Here is a 12835-nt window from a genome sequence, read left to right as displayed (position 1 = left end):
ATCCGAATGGAAAAGGAAAGAAAAAGGAGTCAACAGAGAATAGAGGCTGTTAGGCCTAGTTTGGAGCCTTGCGGAGCAAAGAAAAATACGTCTGCTAAGCTGAGAACTAAGGAAAAAACTGGGGAAGACACACCCAGAGGGAGGCGTGGCTGAAGTTTTTTTCCTTAGTTATCTGCTAGGCAGGAATGCATTAATAACCATTCTGTGGACTCTACACCACCATCTGCTGGAGAAACAGGAGAAGCAAAAAAGGCAATGTTCCTAATGCAGTGACAGGCACCTACAGCCTTTATCCACATGACAACTAAATGCCCAGTAAGATTAAGAAAGATTTCAAATGCTGGATAGTAGATCCTCTGGGAGGCACTAATTTCCTCTAAGTTCTGCAAAGTTCCTGACATGCCACTCTAAGCGGCCTTCTTTGGGGATAGCTTAATGTTCCCCTTAATCAGGATCACTACGATCAATATTGTTCAACCTTTTATTCACTGGTCTGAAGAGCCACTGCAACAGAGAAAGGTGATCAATGCTAGAAGCAATGTATGACCAGTGAGCACCTAATGCCATTTTAGACAGGGTGTTCATAGCAACGGCGATTTAAGAAAGTCAAGGGCAGAAAAAGAAATTACCCCAGTCCACCATACCTTGATGAGACAGGCGTTAGTGACCAACTGCTTTGGGTCAACAACATCCACCAAAGGCTCTTTGATTGCCACGTCTTTGATGCACGACATGTCAAATCCATATACGTTCTCCCACCCTGCAGTAAGAAATACGGAGTTTAGAAGGGATTCAGATCCTGGAAAGCCTTTGCAATCACACCCACCCACTAAAAAAGGGTACAATAAAAAGAAGCAGAGAAAATGATGTTCCCTTAAAAGAGTCACCAGGAAATATATTTTCCCCCATGTGTGTTCAAAAAGGCCTGGCATCCTTTTTGGGAAAGAACTTGGTACTTACAGTGGATCTTGTAATCTTTGTACTGCCGATCTTCAATAGCAGTGATGTACAGAGTGGCACGGTCTGGAAAAATAAGTCCATCTGGGGTCTGGCGCAAAATGGATGGTAAACAAAAAATTAGCCACAAAACAATACAATCCTTTCCTTCGTGGAGAATCTAATTTCTTGATTAGGGGAGTGGGCAGGGGAGGGACACACAATATACATGTCAGAATTCATGTTTCTTACAATTACTTATACCCCAACTTTCAGAATAACAATACAGTACAGTAATACCCAAATTGCTTACAAGCCGTATAATTCATTCTAAATAAAAATAGGAGGAGACTTCTAGGATCCTTCCCATAGTATCATGGGTACTAATGACGCTGTAAGGAGGAGGGGTAACCTAGAGAAGTTAACACGACTGTTAATTATGAAAAGTGAACATGAGTAATCAGGTTTCAAATAACACTGCATATTTATTCTGACTTCTGCACAAATTACAAAAAACATTTATAATTACTGATACATGCCTGTAGTTTGAAACCATATTCACAATAATAGCCTTTAAGTGCAAAACAGGTAACATTAATTCTCAGAGCTTGTCATCCTGAGAGGTCCTTGAGCTGGGGTGTTACTTAAAATTAATCCTTGTGTCCCTCCAAATTGACACTGTAATTAGATCTTCAGCAACATTTGGAGGGCTACAGATACCGCAGTGTGTCCTAGTGTAATAATGGTATTAGCATCCATAGAAAAGCAGCTTGCCCTGAAAGATACTCCTGAATAAGCTAAATGCCAAAGGGGCTACCATCATAGCTTGAGTGACTACCGTAAAACGGCAGTGGCTTAAATACTCAATCGGATACTTTTGCTCAATGAAGAGGAATGTTCCATTTGCCTTACTTGGAGACAGCCTTTACTTCACGTCAAATCAAATTCTGTACAGGTCATCCTCAACTTACAACGGTTCATTTAGTGACTGTTTGAAGTTACACCAGCACTGAAAAAAGTGACTTATCACCATTTTTCACACTTATCATCATTGCAGCATCTCCACAGTCATGTGATCAAAATTCAGAGGCTTGTAAACTGACTCATATTTATGACTGTTGCAGGGTCTTGTGATCACCTTCTGTGACCTTCTAGCAATTGGGAAGACAGATCCACTTAACAACGGTGTTACTAATTTAACTGCAGTGATTCGCTTAACAACCGTGGCAAAAGTTGTAAAATGGGGCAAAACTCACTTAACAAATTTTCACTCAGCAACAGATATTTGGGGCTCAATTGTGGTTGTAAGTAGAGGATCACCTGTATTGCAGGGCAACAGCCCAGACCAAATAAAACCTATTAAATAAAACTTACACAGCTACAAGGTAGAGCATCCAGACTAAATTAAAGCATACCAGATAAAATATTTGGTCCTACTTTCACTACTTTGCTATCGGTGTGGAAAAAAAAGCTTTTGCAACTTTTATTTGTGCTTCCCTATTATTTTATTAAGAATGAAATTCTAATTCCGTTTTATGTTTTGTGATTAACAGCCAAGGATGGATTTTTCATGAAGCACAACAGCACTTGGGAGACCCATAAGGCATAGAGCACTTTTGAAAACTGAATACCGGGAAAGGGTGTGGTTTAGAACAAGGACAGATTTATTTATTTTTGTTAAATACTACAGCCTCTCAGGAACATAAGCCAGCTTGGGTGAAAAGTGTGCTTTTATTATTACCTTTCCCCATTTCTACCCAAGAAACTGCAGGGGAACTTTTGCCAGAGGTACAAATAATCATTTCTAAAGAGGTTTTGAAAATTAATCAAGAGCTGAACAATTATAATTTATAATAAGTGGTGCCCTTCTGTCTTACTGTATTTTTAAAGGAATCAGTACTGTACTGTTCTGAAAGATTAGATGATTTAGATATTGGGATGAGTCTAATGAATCTGACTGTAATCCTGAGACTTTACAGGGACAAGGTCACTCCGAAATGTTCTTTTGGCCAAGAGAGTAATAGCTATTATTAGTGGTGTGCAATTTTCTGAAATTGAAATATCCTGTTGTGACCTTGAAATAGCTGGTCCGAGATCAAAACAGCTATACCATGTACAAAATGGTCTTCTCCGATTATTCTGGAAGTTTTCTGAGCTAAAAATTCTTCACTTTAAACTAGAAGTGCTTTCTGAGCTATAGTTTAGATTACAAAACAGTTGTTTTGCATTCAAAATGGGGTGCTTCAAATTAAAATAAGTTTAAAATCAAAACGTCTGAACACATCACCATTCGACCACTACATCTTGTCCTTTTTGTCAAATGGCATTTTCCACAATCCAGATTTGAAAATAAGATAAGCTAGGGCCAGCTTAGATCTAGGCACCACTGGCAGAAATCAAGCGTTGAGACTTACCAGCCACTTATCCCGGGCATAGATGACAGTATTGAGCATGGACTCATAGAAGAGACAGTAGCCCATCCACTCACTGATGATGATGTCAACCTTTTCCACAGGCAACTCCACTTCCTCCACTTTGCCCTTGATGATGGACACCACTTTAGGGAGGAAAACCGCATGCTTTAAAATTATGCTTCAGCGCAAAAGAGAGAATGCAAATCAGTTCGGCAAAGATGGCTTCTTCATATTATTAGCTCAGTCAAACCCAGCACTCCTAGTTGTAACTGTTAGGCAATCTCACAGGTTGTTAAGTAGATGAAGTCCCAGGTAAGTTACAGTTATGTCATGGGAGTGGGGGAGACCCTGGGATACCTGGTGCAGGCTGAGGGCAGGTCTATCCCTACTCGGGAGCTGAAAATCCTCCCTGGTGAAATTCAAGCAGGACTTTAAGCTCCAAACAGAGTCACGTGGCCTAAACCGCGCATTCTCCACCTCCTTGAGGGACCCTGTACTCTGTACCTTACCATGCTACCTCTCTGCTCAGGGGCAGAAAATCCTGCTTGGACTTCAGCTCTCTCTCGTTTCTGAGGGTTGGCTGAAATGTTATTTGCTTAAGGATTTCAGCTCCATGCCAAAATCTAAGCAGGCATAGAGCTGAAATTTTTGCAAGCAGCTTTTAGCCAGCCCCCAGAAACATGAGAATCCTCTTGGTAGGTGCCAGCATCTTTCAACCTTTCCTACTGGCTTCCCCACTGACTTTCTGGGAAAGCCAGCAGAGAAGACTGCAAATCAGGCCCCAAAACAAAGAAAGACAAGTAGTTGTTCTTCCAAGCTGATTTCTTTATTGCAGAGTTCCCCAATGTTTCCGGCTTTATGGACTGGTGGGGGGAAGGGGATGGTTCCGCATGAGCAGCCAGCAAGCATGTGCACAGCTCCATTTGTGCAAGTGGAGTGCACGCGTGCCTGCCGCTCACTTAAATGGAGCATGCACGCATGCTGCCCATGCAAGTGAGGATCACCCTTGCGTGCATGCTCGCTTGCCATTTCCATGGCCTGGTTGTAAACCCCTCATAGCCCACTAATGGGCCGCAGCCCACAGGTTGCAGACCCCTGCTTTATTGCTTCCACATCTATAGACAGAATTTTGCCAAACTAAGCATTTTACTATCTGCATCTACCATACACTCTGAGAATTATTAGGGAGGCGATGGCTTCATCCTCTTTCTCACACATAAAATATATGGACTGAGTTGTCCCTTATTCCTTTGGAATGCCCCCCTCCCCTGGGAATCCACCTTCTAACTACATTCCATTGCATTCCACCTCACATGATCATGAGGTGCTTGTCAACCAGTTATAAGCATGAACAGGTTGCCAAGCATTCAGACTGCGACCATATGACTACAGTGTTGGGGTTGGGTTTTTTTTATATTTTGCAACAGTCAAAAGTGCTTTACATGAGCCCATTGTTAATTTGAACCATTGTTAAGTATGGTCCTCAGTTGAGAACTACCTCTAAACATCTTCTGTACAACACTGGCTTTTTGGATACACAGATAAGTGACTCAGAATTTGAGGACATTTTTAAAAATGAATTTACTTACCATGGTCAAGTTTATTGGCTTTGACGATTTTGACAGCATAATCAGAGATACTGGAGCATTCAATCTATTAGTTGAGGGCATATCCAAAGTGGGGAACAGGGTGGGGGAACAAAGAGAGATGTTTCGTAAGCTACTGCATTATATTTTTTATTCCTAAATTAGTAAGAAACATCCCTGGAAATACATGTGATGAAATGGCACTAAAGAATGCCAAGTGTTAATATAAAATCAAATGGTGTCTCTCTCTTGCCTGTCATCCCAAATCTTCATAAAACAACTAAGGCAGATTTGTACAACTTTAACAGCACTAATTTTAATACAGAACTTTTAATCTCTGTTTATCAGTCCACTTAGTATTCCATCAAATCCTTTCATCCATTTTGCATCCAACAGACTCCATCACAAAACAGAGACCAATAGCATATGAGCATCACACTTACCCCAATGACCCGCTTGGCACCAGCCTTGGCTGCAAACATGCAAAGTATTCCCGTGCCACTGCCAACATCCAGGACCACTTTGTCCTTGAAGAGGTGTCGATTGTGAAACATGGAATTTCTGTAGGTCAGCGTGCGGACCTCATCTTTCAGCATTTCCTAAGATGCAGAGAAAAGGCACATCAGGAAATTCCCCCAAAATCTATTTACACCCCCCCTCCAAAATGGACAAGATTGGATCTCTCTGAAAAACCTAAGGAGAGATGGGCAGCAAACACATTTAATAAATTAATAAATAACCACATCCCCACCAATTCTCTCACCTCATGGATCCCAAAATGAGCGTAGGAATCAAAGTAATAATCCTTGGAAGTCATCTCTTCTGCTGTTGGTTTGCTGCTGCTTTCCGGCTGGGTGCACGAGACCTGGTGAAAATACAGAAAGGCCCAAGTCATCCCAGGACCCCCTAATATAACTTATAATTTCCCCACTTAATTCCATATTAACATTTACATTTGTACTGCTCAACTAATAATTTAATATCAATCAATATGGTCTATATGATGCCTGATTAAATGGATTTTAAAAACAATGTGCTTTCTTAACAATGTGTGTGCAAGAGGCAAAAAACAACAAACATCTTTTCATAGATGTCAATGTACATATACTTTATACAAACAAGTATGCTGCTTCTTTTAGAATTACAGTTTTTACTCATAGCAAATCCATGCAACTATTAATTAGATGATGGCCATAAAGAAAAAAGGAGTATTAGTACCTTAGCTTGTAGAAATTCACACTCACATTACCCCCTCACAAAATATTTGCAGTTTCTAAAGTAACCCTTTATTCAATTTAATGGTTTGGGTTTTTTTATTTCACCAAGGGAAAACCAGAGTTCCAATGTCCTTTAGAAAATCTGTTGCTGATACTCTTCTTCTGAACATGTCACAGTGCATCTACTTTAATGAGGTTGAACAGTCTACAGATATTGCAACAATTCCTTCTTCTCAAGAAACCAAATGTTTGGTTTACAAAGTCACTCTTATATCCTACAGAGGGGTAGGATTTTGCTTGGTGGAGATAATACCCTAGGGAGATATAGGTCAGGGTGGGTTCTTGGGAGATTCACAGGGTGACAATGCAAAGGGTTAAGTTGGACTCCTGTCAGAAAGGTGATGGATGACCCTGCCATTATAATGAGAATTGTAACAGGCAATTTGGAGGGTAAGGAAAAACCACATGCATCTCTTCTATGCTTCAGGTGGTCTCAAGATGCTATTCTATACTTACTGATTTTAGGGAAGGTTCTTTGTGTATGCACTAACTCTCATGTTTAATTTGGTTCACCCATGTTCTATCAAGTAGCAAAGTCTGTTCTGACTAGTGGTAAGCTCTTTAGGCAGAAGCCTGAACCCAAGACCAGTTATCCAGACATTTTAATCAAACACGTAATGGAAATTCTTGGACATTTATTTTTGCAGTTTTGCAGGAGGTGGTTGGTGGAATAAACAAGTAAAATGAGGGGCTAATTCTTAAAATTCTAAACAAATTGGACTGATTTCCAATTTAAGGGAATGCCTTTAACCTCTGGTAAACCAAGTTGAAGTTGCTTAGTAGAATTAACTATTTTATCTTCCTCTAATTAAGATTTCTTAGTCAGAAGAACAAAGAAATCAGGAAAAAATATAGCTCAAGCCTATGTAAGACAGACCATATCACTGAATAGGACACAATTTCACAAGTTGCATTTTCAAGCATGTGAATCTTAAAACAGGTTGTAGATTTGGAGGTGGAATTTGAGCCTCTATAAAAACAAACTTCTAAGGGGGGAAACTGAATCATAAACTTGGATTAATACCTTGTACTTATTACTTAAGACTTCAGTGCTAGACAATTGCAACATACTTTAACTGCTCCCAGTGTTGTGTCACTGGAAGCTATAGCTGGTACAGAGAGCAGATGGCTGAATTCAAGGAAATAAGTTGTGAAGTAGACACCACACTAGCAAAGGGTATCAGTATTCAAAATGGGAGGTGTGACTGGATGATCAAAGTCCTGCCTCTTTTAATATGCATTGCAAGCATCTCTGTCTCTCTCACACACACAGGTAAAAAGAGGAGGGTCTTTAATTGTCCTCGTAATGTTCATGATTTTCATGCTGTCAATGCTCCCCCCCCCTCTACAGAGTGTCCCTGTGCATCAATATTCTTCTATCAATGCAGATCCTGTCATTTTGCAGGCAAACCACTAAAAGCCATCTACGAAGTCACACTGGAATTTCCTGGATTAGAACTCAGTCCTTACTCCAGTCTTTTCCAACTTGGTGCCTTCCAGATATATCTATATCTAGTCCTCAACTTATAGCTATAACATAGGCTGCCTTTCTTGGTGGCAGTCGTTAAGGAAACGCATTGTTCACTATTTTGGCCAAACACTGGAAGTAAATATAAGTTCTTGGCAAAAATGTGAATATGGGATGCTGCTGAGTGCCCAAAATGCAATCATATTAAGGAGGGGAGGGGCATTGGAACTTCAGAACTGGATCATAAGTACCTTTTAGGAGGGGCCCATCATGATTTCAAACAGTTGCTAAGCAATTGATCGCAAGTCAAGGACTACCTGTATTTACAACTCCTAATGTTTCTACCCACATGTACAATAGGGAAGTTGCAATCCAACCAATTTTGAGGATGTATAACTGTGGAAAACTATTCTATATCAATCAGTCAGAGGATCCCATCTTAAACTAGATCCAGTCATCTTCAAATAGCCGTGGCTCTTAAATTATTCCTGCTGAGATAGTACTTTTTTCATGATCAGAACCCTAAATTTAAAAAGGTGAATCCATTTTCTTTGCATCTAGAAAGGTGTCCAAAATCCAGAAATCTCCCAAAAAAACAGATGGCCTACAAACAGTTCATATCATCTTTTCTATGTTACCTGTTACCTGTTACCTGTCCTGCCACAATATTGCCCAATGAGGCCCAACTGATTTAAACCATCTTATAACTAATCCTATACATGTTACTAGACTGCTGGGGGCTCCTAAGCTAAGGTATAGATCATACTAAGTAGCTCCCTCTTTCCACTACTAGCTTGCTCAATCACCTGCATGGTATTCAGGAGCATACATGACTACTAGGATATAGTACCTTATAACTGATGGGGGATTGAGCCAAGTTATATTAAGTCCTTCACTGATTTCAGAAAGCTAAGCAGAATTAGTTGGATGGGATGCATCCAGAAAACTCTGCAGGTACAGCTGGGAAGTAAAAAAGTATTTTTGCAGAAGACAATGGCAAATCCTGTCCATATTATGACCAAAATGTCTACACACATTCTCTATGTAATCTCCAAGAGTTGAGCTCAACTCAAAGAGGATCTTGGCTCTATATTAAATCCTAACAAGCCATAAGAGCACAATATTCCTTTCACCCAGGTTGCTCAAACACATCTGGAGGGCACCAGATTGGAGAATTCTGTTTTCAGGGTTAAATTCTTAAGGAAATCAAATTGTTCCCATATTTGTAAGCCAGAGATTGCTTTTATCCTGATCTTTTGATGTTTTAAAAATAGGTTTGTACTATCCCTAATTGAGTTTTTTAAAGTTAAAAGGGCCTTGGACAAAAAGGGGATTGATAAATATTATAATAACAGAAAAATGACAACTTGAAATGCATTTCAACAAGGAAGCAATGGTTCAGTAAAACCTATGTCACAACAAATCTGCTCCTCCCCTTAAAGGTTGTCACAAGACCTCAGCTGTATGGATTCTTTACTCCCAAAAGAGGAGAAAACGGGGAGTTAAAGATCAAGTCTCTGTGTATTTGGCTAGTCAGATGCTGCACAGATTGAAGTTCTAACTAAAGTGCACCAGCTCCATTTGATGGAAGAGAAATTTCTGGCTCTGCCATTTCAGTCTTCTTAGTACATCTAGGGGATCAGCTCTTTGTCCCCCCCCCCAATGCTCTCAGGGCAATTCTGTCTCATATTCCCACAATGCACAGGAAAGTTTGGCAGGCTTTATTATTAATGGCCTACCTCCTGAGCTGCTCTACCCCCTGAATGTCCCCAGGAGCGGGGAGCTGCAATAAAAGTTAAGGAAAGAATGGTCACGTGCTCCCAATGCAACCAACACCCTAGCTTAGAACCCTCCAGCTCTGTCCCACAAAGTCTCCCCAATATGTCAATGTCGGGCACTTAGCATTTTGTTTAAACTGACCGACCTGAGAAAAAGAGGGGGGGGAACCCCGAGGTACAAATCCTTCACCCATACATCAACCAGAAAATAAGTGTGATTTTTTTAAAACAAAGATGCAATGCAAGGCTAATATAATTTGATGCCCATTATAATAATTCGTATGTCTGAGATAAATGCTAAAACTTGAAAAGTGGGTATTTAGGAATCATGGGACAATAGCTGGGCAGCACAAATGAATCTGTTCTCTCACCTAACATCCAAAACCTCAAATCAACCCCTGTGCTTTCTCCCCTTCCAAAATATCAAGTAATGCCTAAACATTTTCTACCAATACCGTGAGAAAGCAGTAGGAACTGCTTTCCACTTCAAAAAAAAAAGTGTTGTAGCAAAATATTATTTTATTTGCAGCTTTATCAATGGATCAAAAAAGGATAGGTTCCTGTCAGTTTCCACTAAGGACATAAATAAAAGTTTATATGGGCAACAAGGTAAACAATTTGAAATAAAGCACAAAAAATTGGTCATGAACCCAATTCTTTTTTCATCCTGCATTGTTTAGCCACTCAGTCTGAACAGGCACTGCATCATAGGATTAACTGAGGGATATGGACTAAAAGATGCGTACAGAAGCAAGAAAGAAGAAATAATATGTAAACTAATACTGTGAAGAAGAGGGCAAAGAACCAGAAAGTAGGTATATTCTACATCTAGAATTTATGGGAAATGGTGTTTAGTTAGTCCTAGCAGTTTGAGAAAAGGGCAGTACATCTAAGCAAGAGCTACAAAAGCAAGGGGGTAACTATAGATGCAATTTTAGCAAAAGACAGATGCGAGGGGGACTAATGGATGATGCATCACCAAGCCGGCTACACAACAAGGAAAGATCTGGCCTGAGCTCAACCACATCCAGGGTTGAGCACTAGCCTAGTGTTCATGAACTCAAAGGATATTTACATCTTCTAGCGGAGTCTGCAGGCTCATCCCATTAGCCAGCGTGGTTACAAAATTCTAGGAGAGAGTAACAAGGGAAAGAATGTCAATTCGGAGCTCAACGGGAACTGATCCGGAGCCTGGATCATTTTAACAACTAAGATTTGGAGAGGGAATAAGACAAAAAAAAAAAACCTGATAAAAGTTGACCAACAAATAAGGAAGCAATTCTGGGATGTCTCTCTATGTGAGGGATTAATGAGTTTCCTTCTAGGTTTGCCAATGGTATCCAGAAAGAACAATTTCCAGAGCTGGAAACCAGCCCTTAGGATTATAACAATCCACCCAGAATCACATATGTGAGATGGGCTGCTGTACAAATTGAATAAATAACAAGGCTGGCAAATACAAGATCGGAGAGGAAGTCTTCTATGTCCTCTATGGTAGAAAGACTAGCACCCCTCTGAGCTCCCCCAATAATGTATGCACCTTCCATTCAACCATATCACTAAACAGAACTATAGCACACAGAGCAGGGTTGCCTCCAGTCACAAAGAGGCTTTTTATAGGATTATCACAATCCCATGCCAGGAATAGAAAAAAAAAGTCATCTGAAATGCCAGCAGAGTTGCTATGCCAGACATCAAGGTCTCAGTTATACACCTACCCAAAGACAGCTCTCTCCACCATCTATTCCCCTTCAGTATGTTCAGATACAGCACTTCCAAGAGGAATTGGTAAACACTGTATTGGAAATAGCTACTTAAACATTAAGAAGGTGAAACAGAATGCAAAAGTTGCATGGGTTACTTAAGATGAGAGACATCCATTAGGTGATAGGGGCTCCTCATGCTACATTCCTGTTTGGGCACCTTGTTCCCCACATCCTTAGTACTCTGTCCTTTTGATTCACTTTTATAATTATTTCCATAATGCTCTTATAAATTGTCAGCTGACACATATGCAGCAGTTATACAATAAGATGTCAGTGCTAGCCCACTCCTCAGAGGATAAAACTGTAGGATTTCTTCTGGTAGCCTAGTGTGAGTTACCTGTGTTACTACTGACTTAGGCAAACCTGAAATCCCTGGCATACCAATACACCCCTCAGCGTGCCAAAGCCAAGCATCATCACTACATGCTCCCTAGCTACAACTGCTCTTGCATTTGGTTGAAGGACAGTTAAGGCAACCAGTTATCTACTGAGATGATAATCTTTAACGAATGAAGGTGAATATACATGTCCCAGGATAATGTTGCAGGATCCAATCTACCCTAGACAGAAGTTCCCTGAAGATGGGTTACAGCACGAGTCCGAAAGTTTGGGAGACAAAACCATCTGGTCCCAGTGACCGATCCAGATTGGATCCTGCAATCTTTAAATTGAAGGAATTGAAGAAGAAGCTAGTAAGTCACTTATCAGGGTTAATTTGGATTCCTACATCAAGCAAGAGGTTAACTCAGTAGCCTAAATCAGCTTTCAACTCATGAACTTCCAAAGGACTCACCAGTAATCAATATATGGTGAAATGCCCAGATCAAGAAGCTTGGCCTAAATGGATCATTTCCAATTGTATGGGCTCTATTAAACCAAAAACTGAAGGGCAGGTGGGGTTGGGGAACATCTACAATGGAATGAGCTAGAAGATGATAACAAAAAAATACCTTTCCCACAGTTAACTATTGGGCCCTGTCATTTCCATTCTAGGAAGAAAACCAGCAGATGAAAAGGATTCCCAACAATAGTGTTTCTGTGACCGTGTGAACTTTGCAAATGAGATGGGAGATACTTCAATTTCTTGCTTACCTATACACTACATAATTCTTTCCTTCCAACCTTTTTCAACCTGTCACCTGCCAATTTAAATAATTCATCCACTCCTCAATCTTTTTCCAAAATTTGCAGCTCCCTGAAGTCTACACATTGTAACCTCTGATATCCAACCCTCCTAAAATTTAGTTCCGACTCACCTTGAGCTTCGCCTTTCACCCAAATCTTACCCCAGCCTCATCCAAGCTTCCTCTGAAGACCCTGGAATCTTACCTTCCTTCAAATGATCTCTTATACAAATCATAGCACGTCAAAGCAGGTCCTCCTATCAATTTGCCCATTTTGCTTGTGAGGCTTATTTATTTATTTATTTATTTATTTAATTTAATTTATATGCCGCCCTTCTCCCTGCGGGACTCAGGGCGGCGCACAACATATTTAAAACCAAAGCATATATACAATCCCCCCCTATAAAACCGAATTAAACCAAATTTTAAAGTTGTGTCTTCCAAATTCCTAAAAATGAACCCAGTATAAAATCCTCCCTAGGTCAG

General features: G+C 40.3%; 1 protein-coding gene across 2 annotated transcripts in view; it reads right to left on the bottom strand.

Annotated features, from left to right (window-relative positions):
* Positions 1 to 12835, bottom strand: part of LOC107295837 (protein arginine N-methyltransferase 1) — a 26498-nt gene that overhangs the window by 12096 nt on the left and 1567 nt on the right. The window contains exons 2-8 of one of the 2 annotated variants that reach the window (XM_015825170.1): positions 10535 to 10588; positions 5700 to 5801; positions 5380 to 5535; positions 4940 to 5003; positions 3351 to 3493; positions 961 to 1048; positions 645 to 760 (exon numbers count right to left, since the gene is read on the bottom strand). In XM_015825170.1, the coding sequence (XP_015680656.1) occupies positions 645 to 760; positions 961 to 1048; positions 3351 to 3493; positions 4940 to 5003; positions 5380 to 5535; positions 5700 to 5801; positions 10535 to 10588 (723 nt within the window). The remainder of the gene's footprint in view (positions 1 to 644; positions 761 to 960; positions 1049 to 3350; positions 3494 to 4939; positions 5004 to 5379; positions 5536 to 5699; positions 5802 to 10534; positions 10589 to 12835) is intronic. The other variant, XM_015825169.1, reaches the window with a different exon arrangement.

The sequence above is a fragment of the Protobothrops mucrosquamatus genome, unplaced genomic scaffold (genome assembly GCF_001527695.2).
Source record: "Protobothrops mucrosquamatus isolate PMUCROS unplaced genomic scaffold, P.Mucros_1.0 scaffold2524, whole genome shotgun sequence".
NCBI classification, from domain to species: Eukaryota; Metazoa; Chordata; class Lepidosauria; order Squamata; family Viperidae; genus Protobothrops; species Protobothrops mucrosquamatus.
Note: the sequence above shows the minus strand (reverse complement) of the source record. Positions and strands in the feature narration are given on the sequence as shown.